Source organism: Tachyglossus aculeatus, chromosome 14, assembly GCF_015852505.1.
Source record: "Tachyglossus aculeatus isolate mTacAcu1 chromosome 14, mTacAcu1.pri, whole genome shotgun sequence".
In the NCBI taxonomy this organism is placed as follows: domain Eukaryota; kingdom Metazoa; phylum Chordata; class Mammalia; order Monotremata; family Tachyglossidae; genus Tachyglossus; species Tachyglossus aculeatus.
The window spans coordinates 9,039,852-9,057,895 of record NC_052079.1 but is presented as its reverse complement, the minus strand read 5'-3'; the positions used below and the strand labels follow the sequence as shown (position 1 = coordinate 9,057,895).

Below are 18,044 nucleotides of genomic sequence, written 5' to 3'. Positions count from 1 at the left end.
TCAATAAATACGATTGAATGAATGAATGAATGAGTTTCAATACAGATTTTTTTTTTTCAAAAGGTCCTTTCCAATAGTCAAGGAGGAAAGGATCGTAAACAAAAAATTATGATAATGCATTATACAGCAAGTATTTCAAATGGGAAAACTACGCAGAGAGGACTGAGATTGTTCAAGATTCCTATAAAGGCAGCTGCAAAATCAAAGATGGAAAAAAGGACTTTAGATTTCTAAATTTAGTGTTCTCCCCAATAATACTTTTCAAAATGGAAGATTTGAAAAATAGGCTCTGAATAACCAAAAAATTACTTTTGCCAGTTCAAAGTTAACTGTCTATTGGCTATACCTTTCTGAAGATGATTACAGTTAACTATCACCAATGTTATAATCTAAACCCTCCTCGAGCTTCTCTTTAAAACCACTAATGATTGAGCTAGGCATAAGTAAAGGATTAACTCTGTGTTCATTCTATTTTGCTTCCTGGTACTTTGTTTTCCTAGCAGCATTACATCTTGACAGATGCAGCTTTTGGTCCTCTTAGGTTTCACCTGCTATAGCTTGTTTTGAATTTGTCCTATCGATTTTGTTCCCCTGCACTTTTCTTCCCGCTACTTCAGTAAAAGGATTTCTACTGCCATTGAGATAGGCTGCTGTCTTGCAGGCCAGTTTCCTGTGTTCTATTATTTAGCAACCCCATGTTATGGTATAGGAACCAGACCAGAAACCCAGCATCTTTAGAAAGGGAATGAAAGTCTGTACTTTAGAGTCCTTACCTGCCCCCAAGCATACATGTTGTTATGTGTCTGGGATGGGTTGACTTTTGAAAGCAGGAAGCGAGCCTTTAACAGAAAAGCAAGGAGGAAAATTGTTATCCAGGAGAAAGGAGTTTGCAGAAAATATAAAACAGTTGATTTTCTCACAGTAATTCCACAACAAATTATAGTAGATAAAATATGAATTTTAGCCTATTCAATCTAATTTGGGGGAAGATACCACTAAAACTTTAAAGCACATAGCCATAGCTAGTGACTGACTGTCACCATCCACTCCGGAAGCAGCGCACAATTAATCAAGGTCATTTCATCCCAATATCTTTCCTAAGCTTTATGTACATATATTATCCATAGCATTAATGTATATAGCAATTCAAATACTCATACTTTTCAACACTCTGGTTCCTACCTTTCATTTGTGCATCTATCTTTCGCCTGCTTTCTTTATTTGTAAATAATCTGGCTCTCCCCAATTGGATCATAAATTCCTTGAGGGAAGAGATTAGGTCCTATTTCCCAAACAACCTCAGCATTATGCATGCAGTAAGTGCTAAATAAAAGGCACTGATGAGGATCAGAGGAGAATTTTTCTAGTTGGAACCACTTTAAAAGTGCTTTATCACCTCCAGGATTTCTTCGTATTGTGCAAAACAGGTCACGTTACCTGGCTGCCTCCATGCTCCGTATCAATGTACCGGGGCATCGGAAATCTGGAATGGAGAATTTCCTGGGCATCGTCAATTGGAGCCTGCAGCAGGTGGCGGAAATTTTCATATTCTGGCATGTCTTGGTAGCCTGACTTGCGCCATTGTGCTATGGTCTAATAAAGAAAGCATTTAAAAGTGACATTCTTATTGTTCATGTTTGAGTCTCACATGCAGTATTTTCCAGTGGAGTAACTCAAAGAAAGGAGTCACTGAATTGGATTTCTTAGTGCTGCCAAATATAAAGTATAGAATGCAGAAGATAATCAGAATTAAGCTTCACTATCAAAAGGAGACAGAACAACAAACATGGGTGTGTTAAAGCCCTTGATTTAGAACAATAGCAGGGGCCAAGAAGCTGGGTTCTCAGCATACCAGGCAGAGATTGAGTTGCCTGCCAAGGAACACTGAGGGTTCAAATAGATCTAGTGGACAGCTTTTATCTGCTACGACAATAGCTAGGCTAACATTTTCACTGTCCCTCTATGGCTGCCACTGAAAATGGACTCCGACTAGCTGTAGCTCCCCCCAAAAAAAGTAAATCATGTCCAGACTGGGTCTAGGTAATATCAGGTAGAGGGGTTTAAGGAAGATGGGTATGATGTGTTGACTGGCTGGGAGTACCGCAAAAGTAAAAGTTCAAAAATTATAAGATGGGGCATGATTTTCCCATGTTTTGATGGCTAAATTCAAATCCATAGGCCCCTGTGGGACAAAAAAGTACAGTAACCTAACACATAATGATGATATTACCTGTATATATGTTTGTACATATTTATTACTCTATTTATTTATTTATTTTACTTGTACATATCTATTCTATTTTGTTAGTATGTTTGGTTTTGTTCTCTGTCTCCCCCTTTTAGACTGTGAGCCCACTATTGGGTAGGGACTGTCTCTATGTGTTGCCAACTTGTACTTCCCAAGCGCTTAGTACACTGCTCTGCACACAGTAAGCATTCAATAAATACGATTGATGATGATATTAACCAAAGCTCAAAAATGCGTGGTAGCTGGTATTCCGACGCACAGCCTCCTGGTAGGAAAGCATCAGTTTAAGGGCTAGTTCACAAAAAAAAAATACAGTAGATCTTAATACAGTAGATTTGGGTACATTTCATCAGAAAGGAGCCAATTAGTTCTAGGAGGACCCACTAGCCCATAACTTGACAGCAGGTAGACGAGTTACTGAAAGAGTGAGAAACTGAATCTCACCTCGCCATGGTAGATCAGAATCTGGAAGAAGGTGTCCATGAGAAGAATGCGATCTGCAAGGATACTGCTGCTGTCAAGAAGAACCGGCTAGAGTGAGGGGGGAAAGGAGGAGAATAAGTAATTTTGTCAGAACCCCCAGAAGCAATATTTTGGGACTGCTTTAAATTCTTTGGTATTATTATGGACAGCTACATTCATCATACACATTTATCTAATTACCCTGGTTTGTTAAAAAAGAATCAAAATGAAGATACCAAAAAAGGAGTAACAAGGGATTTAAAAAACACTGTTTACAGTACTGTCACTAACTGTAGTTTAGCTCATGAAATTCCTTGGTGAATTTTTCTGTAAATATTCTCTTGACAGAAACTAAAATATAAACACCACACTTTTTCAAGTCTTGTTCCTAGTACAGCATTAACATATGCATACTGTCTTTTACATTACAGTCCATACATTTTCTATCATTACTTTTTAAGAATGGAGCAAACACTTTGGAAGGACCACACCTAAAGAAAAAAAAGCATGAAGGAAGTATTCAACCTGGTATCAGACACCTTTCACTCCTGTAATTCTGCCAAAACTTAACAATGCTTTAGTGAAGTGAGATTAAATCCTTAAAAAGGAGGGTAACACAAGAAACCACAATGAAATATAAAAATGATTTATCTTCAGAAGAATAATTTATTTGCAAGAAGGGCAACCCTAATTTCAGAGTGATACCAAAAATAAAAAATCCCCAACCTATGTAAAATACATAGCTACTAAGAAAATGTACATGTAAACCACCCAAACGTTACCACTTTTTTGTGGTTCTTGTTTTAAATGCTGTATGAGAAGGAAATGTGAGCTACCTAGTTACTTTTTTATAATAAACATCCATACATTTACCACACCATTATAAAATGTTCCTTTTACCTCTGGAGGTCCGCTAAAAGAATAAGCGTAGAGAATCGGTTGAATCATAATTAATGATTGGGTTAGATCTTGCCTCATGAAATGATGGCGGTAATATGAGCTCTCATCAGGGCTGTTGTTAAAAACTTGCAAGAAGGAAGATCTTCTTAAATGGAACATAAACTGCAAGAGAAGAAATACATATAATTGTACCTCAAGAAACATTCCAAAGGTTAAAAAATGTGTCAAAACATAACAAGGGCATTGTTACCAGTAAACCAACACAAAAGAAATCAGTATCAGAGGTTATTTTTCCTCAATAATAAACCTGATAAATTCTGCAGTCTTGCAAAAAACAATAAAAAAACACTCGGTATATTCAGCAACTGGTAATGTAAATTTGGGATTATCCAGAGCCTCCTTCCTACCTTCTTTTTGGCCTTCCACTGCTTATTCACATCACCTCAACAGAAGAAGATGGGGACAAAAGAAGGTGCAGTTTCAACTGTTTAAGAAGCCTGATAAGACCTGTGGAATTTGGGTACCAATAGCTTAAAGATTATGTGTGGATCTGAATGCTATCCCATTTATTGTAAGTATTCAAAAGTTGGAAAACAGTTTTTTACCAACCCATCCTCCCTACCAGGTGTATACAAAATACAATAAAGGATTCAGAGGACCTAAAGGGTTTCTTGCAAAGGATCAAATTTACCTCTAAAATCTTTTGACATCTTACAACATCTGTTCTTTGTTATTTATTGTTCTAAAAAGACTAATACAACAAAATCTCAAAGGACAACTAATTCTATACCATCCCAAGCAAAACCTGATGGAAAAAAAATCCTCTGAAGGGACATTTTGTATTCTTATATTTCTAGTGGCTAAGTGTTGCCAAATTCCCCTTTTTAAAGAGGGTAAAACACACAAGAGATATTGACCAAGGGTCCCCAACTGGTAATATACAAAGTATACTCACCTGAGGGTAAAGAGAAAAAGTTTCTGAAAATCTAAAGGAACTCGGATCATCTTTGTGATACTCTCCAAATTTCTGACACTGCATGGAAATGAAATTCAAATTAGTGTAGTTGACATAATCCAGGTGCTTTGCCCCCTTTTCACAGCATTAACTGAAACAAAACCTTCTTTAAAAACTGGCTCTAAAGTCATGTTTTCTTATTTTGGCTCATTCTTTGAGCTTCATGGGCCTTCCTAAATGGTGGAAGGTTGTTTGGAAGATCTTGGACACATTCCTGCCCTCTCTGCAGGAGTACTTGACTGTGTTGAAAGGGGTCCAATCTGTTGTTCCCTTATAGTGGGGGTGGGATAGAACGTTTGGGGCCATATGGCTTCCTCGATGATGAGTATAAGTTCTTAGTTCGGTGTCAGTCGACATATTCTTGGACCTTTTCAGGTTTCGCGTTCCATGATGGGTATCATGGAACAGCAGTAGAGACCAGCAAGTAAAGTACATTGTTAAGGAGAGGAAAATAACTGCCACATAATACTGCTACAGTCTTAAAAAGATCTGATTTTTTTCCACCTATTTGCTTTTTGTAATTCACTCTGGAACTGATATTAGTTACTTCTAATACATTACATTAGTTACTTTAATATAACTTGTCTGCTGTGTGACCTTGGACAAGTCACTTTACTTCTCATGTGCTTCAGTTACCCCATCTGTACAGTGGGGATTAATTAAGACTGTGAGCCCCATGTAGGACATGGACTGTCCCCAAACTGATTAGCTTGTATCTCCTCCAGTGTTTAGCACAGTGCCTAGCACAAAGTTTGTGCTGAACAAATACCATAAAAAACCCCAAAAAAGACACCCATTCTCAAAGCAAGTTTTCCAGGATTTAGAGCTGAATGAACTTGACCATCATACTGCTTAATTTGATTCAGAGATCCAAGAAAAAAAAACAAAACTACAAGATCATTTTTCTGAAGTTAACTGTGCTTTCATGCTGTCAGCATTTCCAGTACCTTTCCATGGTACTGAGGAAAAAAAATAAACTGAAAAATTATAACCATTGTTCCTCACCAACTTCACTATCACTCTCAGAATAGTAGGTTGGGAATTATTTCAGTTGCTTGACGTAATAATAATAATGGTATTTGTTAAGCACTTACTATGTGTCAAGCACTAGGGATGATTCAAGGTAATCAGGTTGTCCCACATGGGGTTCACAGTCATAATCCCCGTTTTACAGAAGAGGTAACTGAGGCACAGAGAAGTTAAGTGACTTGCCCAAAGTCACACAGCTGACAAGTGGCTGAGCCGGGATTAGAACCCATGACCTCTGACTCCCAAGCCCAGGCTCTTTCCACTGAGCTACGCTGCTTTTCTTAGCCACGCTGCTTCTCTTTGAGAAGTACTTTGAGAAGGTAATTATTCACCGATCATTAAGAGTGCTACTCTCCCAAGTACTTAGCACACAGTAAGCTGCACACAGTAAGCACTCAATACCAATTATAAGGACATATTAGCAAACTCTCTAATTCTGGGAAACCCATGGTCTTGCTTCTTACCAGCCGAATGAGCTGTCTGTCCAGCCACCGAAGCACATCAGGACCTTCTTCTGTCTCTGCCCTGTACACTGCCAGCCTGGCCATAAGGATGGCAGCTGCCTCCTGATCAAAGGAAGCAGCAATGTTTTGGATCTGTGTTTGAGCATCTGCCCAGCTGAAGACAAAGAGGAAACACAATTGTATGATTGCTCTCACTCTGTTGACAGTTCACTTTAATTTTAGTCAAATCGTAGGAATGAAAGTGTCGCTTGAGTAATGCCACCATTGCTCTTATAATACCAACTTTTACCTGAAGACTTTTACCTGAACACTTTTATAGTGTTAAAAAAAAACCCTAAAAAACTTTCAATTTAGCATTGGTGTCCTTTAAAATGTTTTTGGGTGCTTTTTGAAATTGTTGTCAGACCTCAACAGTCTAAAAATCCTTGTTGGGGACTTAGAGTAAGCAAAAGCAAAAAACGGCGCTTTTCCCTCAAAATTTGAGTCCAAACCTTGAACAATATTAATTCCCACAACCTGCCAAATTAACAATTACTGAGGGATATGTTCAGATTCCTGATAACTCTGTTCAACCTTCTTGCCAGGAAAAACAGGTTGAAAAAATGTAATGCTTTACCTTTGGTAAAATGATTAATTGTAGTTTTAATATTCTTTCTATTGTATTTCCTCTCGCTGCAAGCAGCCTCAGTTTACTCTTTTCACTGAATTTTACAGACTACATTATTGTCTCTCTCCATTACTATGTTCTGTGGTGCTTGGAAGCAGTTAAACTTCCTTCCATTTCTGTTGTTTTCGTAAGAATCTATGTTAGCAGGGGAACAATGACACAGCCATACATTTGTGATCTCTTAAATGAAAAGGGGAGCATGAAAAAGGAATTGTGAATCGTTAGTACGAAAGGGCAGGGCAATTAAAGCTTGGCCATCCAAATCACACTTCTGAAGGCCTAATGTATTTTTCATGGTTCAAATTCCTCAAAGGCAGAGGTTGTGTCTTTTACTTTTACTCTACTCTCCTGATCACTTAATGCAGTGCTCTGCACAGAGTGTTTACCCAAAGAATATTTACTGATTTTTCCAACATTTGTGGTTTAGCTTGACCACAAAGTTTTTTAAAAACATGTTTGTTTTTTGAAGAAGGAGGGAGGTATGAGACTGTAACTGGAACTATAGAATCAGTTTCCACTGATCATGGTTATAGCAAAGGTGTATAACTGATGTGGCTTCGATGAAGTGACATTTCTATGAGACTTTAGTTTCACATTTTGCCTTGGTTCTGATTTAGCAAATACGCTCATCACTGGGGATGAATTTTGATATGTTTAGCAAAATACCCCCTTCTATAAATTAGTCAAAATAACAATCGAAAAGATGAATTCCTCAAGAGGCTACTTGGAGGCACCGTAGATGGCCTTGAGCATCTTCACCATCTGCTGAATGAAAATAAAATCAAAAACAGAAGGTTCTGGGCAAACATTTAAGAGAATTCTCTGCGGATTAAGCTATCACTATTTAGAAGTAGAAGCCTAGTCAAGGAGGTAACACCACTGCTTATGCAGAGAAACGAGAATGGATAGCTTCCTTTTTAAGGAAAATCCTCCTGACCGATGCCCAAAAGATCAAATCAGCCCCCAGAGTGACCTGAAAGAGTCTTACAAAAGCCGGGCACACTGACAGCCATTCTAAATACATGAAAAATCAACTTACAGATTATTTAAGTTTTAAGGTGGACAACAGGTTCTAGTCTTATCAACCTACTGACATTTTCCTGGGCCTGGGAGATGCAGTGAATCAAGACAATATTGATTTTTATTATTATTTACATTATTATTATTATTATTTATCCTGATTGATTGAGAAGCACTGCTACAAATGACACCTTGAAATTAAATGTCGTAAAGACAACTTACTTCCTGGCCACTGTGGTAACTCTGATCCGTCTCTGCCCACTTGAATGCTGGTACTGGGTCACAAACTGTATTGCCCCACGTCCTCCTTGAGGGATTGGAGCATTGTGCTACACCAAAACAGCAAAATAGAGAAAAAGTTTTTTGTGCTCATCACAGTTCCTACCACTACCCTTTTTTTAAAATAAAATTGACTAGGTTTGGTAACCTGAGTGGAATTTATGGGGATTTAGAGGGAAGGAATGGAGGCAGGTTAGAAGAGGAAAGCAAGTAAAGCAAAGGGGGAAGGCAACAAGACTGGAGAGGTGGCACAATATTTATATGAGTCACAAAATAAAGCATAGGAATAAGGGATTGAGTAAAGGAAAAGGACCTGGGAAAAGAATAAAGATGATGACTTGGTGTCAAAAGGAAATCAATCAATCAATCGTATTTATTGAGCGCTTACTATGTGCAGAGCACTGTACTAAGCACTTGGGAAGTACAAATTGGCATCACATAGAGACAGTCCCTACCCAACAGTGGGCTCACAGTCTAAAAGGGGGAGACAGAGAACAGAACCAAACATACCAACAAAATAAAATAAGTAGGATACAAATGTACAAGTAAAATAAATAAATAAATAAATAGAGTAATAAATATGTACAACCATATATACATATATACAGGTGCTGTGGGGAAGGGAAGGAGGTAAGACGGGGGGATGGGGAGGGGGACGAGGGGGAGAGGAAAGAAGGGGGAAAGCAGCAAGAAAGTGGCAAACTTTTCCAAAGGAAAATCACCCAAATGTGCATGGGGAATATTGAATGTTTGGGGATGCACCATGCAGACAGCATTAACATTCTAGGGTCTATGCTCCACTAGCTCTACCTGCCAATCCATCTTGAACAGGGGCAGGGGGCTAGTTTACAGGAGGGCCGAAATTTTCATAACTTGAAGAATGTTGTTAAAGAGAACACTTCCCCCCCATTGGAGTGATGAGGTCCATTGGAAAGACCCCACCCTGAACTCCCCCTCACCCCCCAACTATCTCTGAGGGGCAACCCTGTCCAGCTGAAGCAAGGCAAGTAAAAGGCACAGCTAAGAGTGCCATACAACCATGACAAATCCCCTTCCAGGGAGCCCATGAAAGACACGACCTCCCCATTCTCCTTCCACACCAAGCAGGGTTGGGGGTGAAACCCAGACCTGCTGGACCAGGGAAGGCAGCAAGCTCAGCAGCCGCACACCTAGGCAGTCCACCCACCTGGAAGGTTTGTGACTGTCAGTTTTCTGAATGGTCTGCCAAAGCACTGAAAACAGTGCCCTTGGCTGTGATACAGTTCCTATTGGTCTAATTGTTGTTCTTGTTTTCTTACATCGTATGCAGAGTTTAACACTTCAACCTTGTCTCATGTGTTTGTGGCTAATTCCCCCTTCCCCTTATTCTCAGACTGTGAGCCCCCTGTAAACTAGGACCTATGCTTGGATTATCCTCGCACTCTTTCCCAGAGTAAACTCTGCATTCAGAAGGCACTCACTAAACACTACTGAAAGAATAAAACCTGATGTTTCCTGAGGGTGGTAGGAGAGTTCATTGTTCTCTATGAAGTAATAAGCTACACACAAATTTCAATCTGAACACTGAAAAATAGGCTACATCTTCCTCAATAACACAGGAAAATAAATATGAATGGAACGGGACCTATATTAGCTATTATTTCAATGGTAATTAAAAATACTCTTAGCCATACCTGATTCACAACCTCAAAATACAGGGCCAAGGTTGTATTGGGATTTAGTCCACATATCTTCCATTGGCAAGTGCCGCCTGTTCCTATCTCCTACAATAGCAACATAATGAATTGAAGTTTGATAACACAAGTACAAATGCCATTATTTCTCATTAATTTCTAAGAAATAACCCCCCCCCAAATTTAGAGGAAATGAAAACAGGCTTATTTCATATTTAATAATAGAATCCTATAGATCCCATTATTTCATCCAGTGATATAAAAATATTGTTAATCCCATAAAATTACAAAACTGACCTCATTCTTTTACATAAATTACAGCTCAGTCAGTTTATTTGAAGTATTCCTTCCAAAGAGCTACCATTTAAGTTAAAAAGTTAATCAAATTAAGCAGTTCTTTGCAAAAAGAGGGTAAAATATTTTACTGTTTTTAGCTGTGAGTGAGGATTTATCCATCTAACACAATACAAATCTAAAATTTACAGCTCAATTTTGATTTCTACAGGAACTCAACCTTCTTCGTGCATTTTCCTAGGTCCTTTGCTTCCTCTCATCCTTCCTACTAAGGCTTGCTTTTAGTCATTTCACAAGCATCTCTGCCATAAAACGTGGGAGGAAAATGAAAGGAAGTGAAAATCAAAACTGTCACTATAATTTCTTATTTTTTCAAGCAATAAACTGGGAGGAAGAAGAGGTTGAAATTCTTTTCTAAAACTATATTTTTAGGTTACCAGTGAATAACCCAAATATTCCTCTTCTATACTGCTTCAGCTAATCAAGAATAGTTGCATCCCCTATATTGTATAACCAAAGTTGACTTACATTTTCTGACACACAGGGTCCTTTAGAGTTGAGTGACACACAGGGTCCAATCGCTCCTGAAACTTTTATTTCCCTTGATGTCTGAAGAAAACAAAAATTCCTGAGTTGTTCAAATATTGTTCAAACTGTTCAAAAAATAAGGCCTCTGTAAGACTTTAGTTTTAGGACACAGACCACTTTTCACTTCAATTTCAATAATCAGTGTAGTATCTTAATATTCAGTACGCTTGCTGAGTGATTTGTAAAAATCACTGCATTTAATTAATTTCTTTTACTCTGGTTAATCATAGACAAGGTTTGCCACACTAACGGGTTCAATATCATACAAACCATCAACTTTTAAACGTTCATTGCAAACCCATAATAAAGAAAAAAATGACTGCATGTCACACTTTCATTATGTACTTTTTATTTATTGTGGATTGTTGATTCCTCAAAATTGTGTTAAGGCAGCTTTGCTGATTAGTGAATGTTTTTACATGATAAAGGGGTACCTAAGAGCTGTTTACTACTGAAATGGAACCTGGTAGCCATATTACTCTGCTTTGCCCTTTTTAATTTGGAAATCTTCCTTTACTATCTGCATTATGTTGTGATATTTGTAATAAATCGGGGCTAAATTTCCCAAGTTACATATGGTTACTTTATTCCAAGACAACTGAATAAGGTGATACCAAAATTTAGTTTTGAATACATGCACAACCAAAATTAATCAGTGATATTACCTTGTAATACAAACCTGCTAGAAAATATGGTATCAACATCAATCATCGGTATTAACAGATTGCAGAGCACAGTACTAAGCACATATCAGAAAAATTTAGAAAACTAACCCATTAATGTGGGGATAAAAACTATCAACACAATGTAGTCTGTCCCAAGAACTACTTTGCTAAATACCCTGATACTTTTAAGCCGCTCTAATTGAATCTAAAATAATATACTTGGTATTAAAATACAGTGGATTAAAAGATGTGATTATGTGTTACTACATTCGAAATTTTAGGAAGACACTGTTATTCTCACTTACTCTTGCTAAGCTATGAAACATCAAGATATGAGCTTGGCTCTATTTTGAAAAAACAATATGATAAAACCATTTTGGTACTATCAGGAGATTCAAAATATCGTTGAGCAGATCATTAAGAAATTTCTCTCTCATTTTCTCTTCCTTAATTCCACCCTCTCTCTAAACAGAAAAGTGGTTCTATTTCTTTTCACTTCACCTGGACTAGATCTGGGAGACTTGGCCAGAATTCTAGTATCTTCCTATTATGACAAAAAAATAATTTATAGAATAATAAATAGAATAATTTATAGAATTTTAAGTCATATTGCTTCATTATTTTATTTGTTTTTTAACCATTATTCACTGCTATTATTTATCCCTGTTATAAATCACAAATATGAGTGTAACCATTTTGTCTTCTGAATTTGAGGGACTACTAATCTGTGAGGGAATACAACAAAGTAATATGTTCTTTAAGTTTGGGTTCTTACCTTTATTTCTAATGTGCCTCCAAACCCCATTTTAAATTGTCCTTGCCCATCTTTAGTAAAAACTCTTTGGAATGTTTGTTTGAATAAGGAAGTATTGAAAGAATCTCCCATTACCATGTATCCTCTGCATAAAAAGACCAAAAAACAATTCATGAAATGTTCAATCTGTGCAAGGGCTCAATGAAATCATAAAAATGCGGGCTGGGTCTCAAATACTTTTAAAGGAAAATAACTAATTTTTTTCTAATCTCATCTTTCTCTGATATGGTTTTTAATATCTATTCACCAAACAGGTATCCAAGGATATATCTGAATAAACAGTGGGCTTCCCACCACAGCTAGTCTCATTTCCTAAAAGAATAAAAACTTCAGTTGTAGCCATCATGCAAGGCTTTATTAATCAGTTTATACAAGCCTATCATCTGAAGCATATCTGGTAGGCCCAACTAAGTTTTCAGAAAGTTAAAATTAGAACATCCATAAATAAACCCCTATAAAAGTATTCTCAAATAACATCTTCACCAATGGCAAATACAACTCACTCATTTCATGACAGGTTAAAAGTAGGGCCTCAATCAAAGCCTTCAGAGACATACCCAGTGAGGTTAGGACAACATTTCATCTCCAGAAGACCAGTCTGATCCAATGCACATGCATAAATGTCGATAACATGACCAGTTGTAGCTGCCCGATTAGCCAGTGCTTCAAAATGCTATAATGCAGGGTTTTAAAAAATAAATTCCATCAACAACAGCAGGTAAAACTGATCCTACCACAAATCTTGCCTATCAGCCTGACTAGACTTCAAATAGACTGTGGCTGAACAGAAAAGCTATGCAAATTTTAGAGATCTTGAAATCACTCAGAGCTGTGGTTTTTGGGCCATCAATATTCAAACAATTACAAATTTAAAATGGTGACGTTTACATTCCCACTTCCCGATCTCTTCAGATTTACTTAAAAGGGTAAACTGAGGTTGTAAAAGAGGCGAATTCAAATACAGATTCAAAAGCTGAATTTTTCCCCTTCTCATATGTCAGTTTTAGAGAAGTAAATGCTGCAGAAAATGATGAAGGTATAAAGACTCTCGATAAAAATAATGTGGCCCATTTAACTGTTTCTCTATTATTATCCTCATTTTTCCCATTCTGGTATCAAAGAGATGAACAAAAATTATTTTAATGTCAGCATAACCCCAATTCCAACCTGAAGTGTATTTCTAACATCTGTTTCGGGTAGAGTGAGATTAGGTAATGTTCTTCTGACAATGGGCACCTTGGGTTTGGCAGGCCACATTATCTAAGGAATTGCTTGTGCTCATGCACATGTGCATGGGGTTAGAGTAACCCAAGGTCTCCTTAGAGGAAGACCTGGGTTTATACACATTCTTGTGCTAACAAAAAATACTCCAAACAAGTGTTTTAAAAGCACAGGTACATACAGGATAGACAACAAATCAGAAGCTGACAAGACCCGAATCGGAATATTTGATTCCCATTTAAACAGTACGATGAATATGCACACTACTGACAACCACTAGCAGCTCTTTCCCATCCAGTGAATTATTTCATGGGAATCTAAGATGACAAAATCTTGTTGAAAGCTACTCCCCACCCTAAGTAAATCTTCCTCATCAGACTTTAATAATGCAAATAGAAAATATTCTCAACAAGTCAGAGATCCATTTCAACTCTTATTTCAAGACCCAAAACAGATGTACTATGTTACCTCTAATGGTGACAGAAATATGAAATTTGACCTCAGCTATTTCCTTCAGAAGTGAAGAGGCTACCCACAGCAATTATAGCTTAGTGGGCACCTACTCTTAGCAGATGCAGTTACAGAGAATCGAAAGCAAGTTATACCAATTCTCCAGTAGCAATCCTCTCCAGAAATGCTGCTGCTAGTAACGGTAACAAGAAGCTGCAACACTACCAGAATCCTCTACCTCTGGACCATAATTTCCCCAGACTGTGGTGCATCTTTCCTCTTCTAGTCTATTGGTCTTTCCACCCAATACTGCGGCTTTCCAGAGTCTCAGTTCTCTCTTCTACACTTTTTAGAGCCTCTGAGGTAGACCCCCCCCAAGCCATCTTCTCTCAATAGATTTGCCCAGCCCATCTCTGTCTCTGATGAGCTGTGTTCTCTAGGTGGTGTCAGGGGCTGTTTCTTGGACATATTGTATTTCTGATCTGGTCTCTGGTTTAAATACTCTTACCTTGAAGACTGGATAAAATGCAGTAATAAATACAGATAAAATAAATAAAATGTAGCAGAACACATTCTACTTAATCCTTGACTGTCTCTGTTCCAGTTTAACAATATGCTGGCCCCAAGTCATCTTTGGTTCATATCTGACTGTAGCTAACCAGGAGTCTCGATGTCAGACTCCCCCAGCAACATAAAATGTTTGGGCTTAATGAATCTATCAAGTAAACATGCTGATTCTCTAGGTATCAGGAATGCTGATTCTCTAGGTATCAGGATACAGGTGACAGTCCAAAAATATCATTTTGACTTACCTTAGTTCCCTTTTTAACGAATTTAGCATTGTCCTTCTCAATGTCATGCCAAGACCTTATGGGGGTCTTCAGCTCATCGCCAACCACCATTCCAGGTCCCTGAGTAGACGGACCACCTATGAACATCATGATGCGGGCACCGGTGTTAGGGAAAGTGCACTGTGGGAGAAAACAACATGTCAAAAAAACAGTTTAGAACAATCACTCATTCTAGAACATATTTTTCACAACCCTAGAGAAAATCCTTTTTGATTTGTTTTTTTAAAAAAGCCCTAACACACTGACCCATTATGGTCCCCAAAAATTGCATTTTAAAAAACCCTAAAAAAACAAAGGTAACTTTAAAATTCAGCTGCAAATATAAAAATCTAGTTCCTGTGAATAAAGATTCTTTCTTCTTTGTTCATTACTGCTTTTCTAAGAGGAGATCTTGTACAGAATGAGATTTGGGAATAATCATTACCTCAAGGAGCCCTACAGCAATGGAAAGAGCCACCCCAGAGGAACGCAGAGGTCTCTTTCCCTGGGGAACAGGCCAAGGATCTCGCTGCAGTTCTCCCAAGAGGTCTGTAAGATTCATGTCTATTTTCTGAACTGGTTGTAGAAATCTGAAAAACAATATAACCTTAAATTAGGGGGCTTGGGTTTGCTTCTCCCCTGAAGCAAATGACCTATCTTCTAAAACTGAAAAGGATGGCACCTAGCACTCAAGCCTTGAATATGCTAGACTGTAAGTACCTTGAAGGCAGGGATCATGCCTACTAACGCTATTGTACTCTCTCATGTGCTTAATACAGTGCCCTGCACGCTATAAACATGCAACAAATCTCACTGATTGATGTGCTAAACACACACATACAATGCATTTAGAGGTTAGGGGCCTCTCTCCCTCACTCTTCAACCTGGACTCTCCTCTCAGTTACTGCTGAACTCTCTCCCCACTCTGGCCATTTTCCTCTCCCCACTACTTTCCCTTACCCTAGTCCCCCCTTCTTCCTCTGTCAGCCCTTTTCCTTCTCTCTAGTTGAGGGGGCAGGTCCTCTCTCAGCTCCTGCATGTCGGCTGGGATTGCATCTAACAGGCCTCGGCCAGTGTCTGTGTCCCTGAAAGGAAATGAAGCCTTGCCCTCTAGGTGTGAGATTGGGTGGTATTTTTGCCCCCGCCCCAGCAAGGCCTGACCAGAAGACTAAAGAGTGATTCTAGAGTAGTCCCAATGGACACCAGAAGATGAGATACCATGAAATCAATATGTACATAAATTTGGTGCTGGCATATGTAATTGATCTAAATGACTTTCCCACTGCTTTTTGCTATCCTTCACTGCACTCAAAGCTGAAAGCCTCTTCTTCTACTACGCTCTTCCACATACTGCTTTAAATAGAAAGACTCTAAGTTCACCTATGAAGTGCCCATTCTCATCATACACTTTAAAATACCCAAGCAGAAAATACTTTTCCTTGGACCACTTGGAAAAACTATATTAATTTAGCAGGGTTGATTATCAGAAACCCCGACCTGAGTACCGGGAGTTTGACCTTTCAACATCCATCCAACCTGGGGAAGTGTCAAGGAAGAGAATTCAAAGGACCCAACAGAGACCCTGGCCCCCTTTCAGCAAGAGCCCAACTAAACCAGATTCCCTCTGACTCTTACAGGCCTTCCTCCTTCTCCTCCTCCTCCTCTTCTCCCAAGCTTCCAGCACAGTTGTTGCCAGCCCCACTGCACCTCCCAATTCTATCATATTTTCCCTGCCACCCCAAGGATTTCCTAGGACCCTTAGACTAGAATTTTATCAATGCAATGTCTCCTGTAATAAACCTCAGGCCTAAATGTTTCAACTCTCCTTAGGTGTCTGTCACCAGCCTTCTCCCCACTCTTTTTTCCCCTAGATGGGTCCAATTTTCACCCCTGTACTTTCCCATGTATTTGTACACTAGGCACCTAGAAAGTGCTACTAAGTATGAATACACAAAAACACATCCTGTGGACACAATTCCCTTTCGAATTCCTGTCACCACTTCAGAATCACTAAATTTGGGGTTTACATGTAAATAATTGTTATTCCATGCTTCATCCAAATTCAAAAAATTACCTGTTGGAAGGAGGTGGTTGCTGTACTTGGGGTCCACGTGCTGCCTGAGTGACGGGTACTTTTGACAGCCCCAACATTTCCTGTGAAGAGAACCTTTATTTAGTCTACATTCACTTAGAGAGGCTCAACAGCATGTGAAATACACTCTTTAAATTAATGTGTTCTCAAAACTTTTAGTCTTTGACATCATGAAAAATCACTGCCTTCTAAATGACTATAATCAACAAGAAAATACTCAACACACCCCCTCCAAGATAAACCTGAGTGCCCTGCAGAAGTCTGCTTCATATTTAAAACATGAAATGGCAATGTGCCGAGATCTTACTCGAACCATAAAAAAAGATTACATTTTAAGAGGCCATGTTTACAGGCTTACTGGTGAAATGGAAGGCACAGAAGCAAAAGAAAACAACCCCAAAGTAAATATTAAAGAGAACAATTATTTTCAAAAGATATGTTTTTTTAAAAAAAACGAAAGTGGAGAGAAAAGGTCTGAGGAAAAAAGTAAGAAAAAATGGGGATAAAAGGATATTTAAGCTATTAATTTGGCTTCTCTATGGGAATATTTTTTTTAAGTGCACAAAAAGTGATGGGGAAAATAACCTGGAAGAGAAGTAACCTACTAGGGAGATTGACAGCAAGGGCTCCCAGTGGGCAGAAACTGTCAGTCAGTCAGCAGGAGACCTATCAGCACCTCCGCACCCTGGGGGAGTTCAGGTGTATTCAGTGATTCTGGGTGGGGGAGACCTAAAGGATTCCCAGGGGTGTCTTAGCTTTGTTGAAACTGGGAGACCAACAACTCATCAGGCAGCTGGAAGGATTGTGATTACAATCCTGAACTGAAACTTGAACTGGAATGCACTCTAGAACTTTTCTCCACATTTACACTCATTAAAACCTTTATGTGGAAATTAGGGTTGAGATTTTGCCTTCAAGCTTGCCTGGGTGCCTGTTCTGAATAAAGGTTGCCGAGCAGTGGTGACATGCTGCACAACATGCCATTACCCCAGTTCAGCTGGAATGGAGGGTACCATTCCCAATCTTCAGAAGCCTGGTTAGCTCAGAAGGACCAGGACTATGTCAAGAACGAATGGGTCCAGAGCGGTCCTAAGTGGATCTGTCTGACCTGAAGCCCCTTAGGAGGCCATGTTAGCTGGAGAGCCCCCCAGGCTGTGGGTCAACCCCAGAAAGAAGCAAGAGAAGACAGCGGTTCAATCTTGCCCTCCTGAGAGCTAAACAGGGGTAGCCCCGGGAAAGGGGGACTTCAGAAGGGTCCTGGAAACAGACATCCAGGGGCTACTGCCAGAACAGACTAACCCTCAACAGTCCACCACTCTGGATCCCCTGGCCC

General features: G+C 38.9%; 1 protein-coding gene across 3 annotated transcripts in view; it reads right to left on the bottom strand.

Moving 5' to 3' along the window:
- Positions 1 to 18,044, bottom strand: part of SEC23A (SEC23 homolog A, COPII coat complex component) — a 42,080-nt gene that overhangs the window by 2,898 nt on the left and 21,138 nt on the right. For all 3 annotated transcript variants that reach the window (XM_038756106.1, XM_038756107.1, XM_038756105.1), the window contains 14 exons: positions 16,694 to 16,773; positions 15,065 to 15,209; positions 14,602 to 14,760; positions 12,676 to 12,791; positions 12,080 to 12,203; positions 10,580 to 10,660; positions 9,758 to 9,847; positions 8,028 to 8,134; positions 6,119 to 6,272; positions 4,566 to 4,643; positions 3,611 to 3,772; positions 2,693 to 2,779; positions 1,438 to 1,593; positions 774 to 839 (listed from right to left, as the gene is read on the bottom strand). In XM_038756106.1, the coding sequence (XP_038612034.1) occupies positions 774 to 839; positions 1,438 to 1,593; positions 2,693 to 2,779; positions 3,611 to 3,772; positions 4,566 to 4,643; positions 6,119 to 6,272; positions 8,028 to 8,134; positions 9,758 to 9,847; positions 10,580 to 10,660; positions 12,080 to 12,203; positions 12,676 to 12,791; positions 14,602 to 14,760; positions 15,065 to 15,209; positions 16,694 to 16,773 (1,605 nt within the window). The remainder of the gene's footprint in view (positions 1 to 773; positions 840 to 1,437; positions 1,594 to 2,692; positions 2,780 to 3,610; positions 3,773 to 4,565; positions 4,644 to 6,118; positions 6,273 to 8,027; positions 8,135 to 9,757; positions 9,848 to 10,579; positions 10,661 to 12,079; positions 12,204 to 12,675; positions 12,792 to 14,601; positions 14,761 to 15,064; positions 15,210 to 16,693; positions 16,774 to 18,044) is intronic.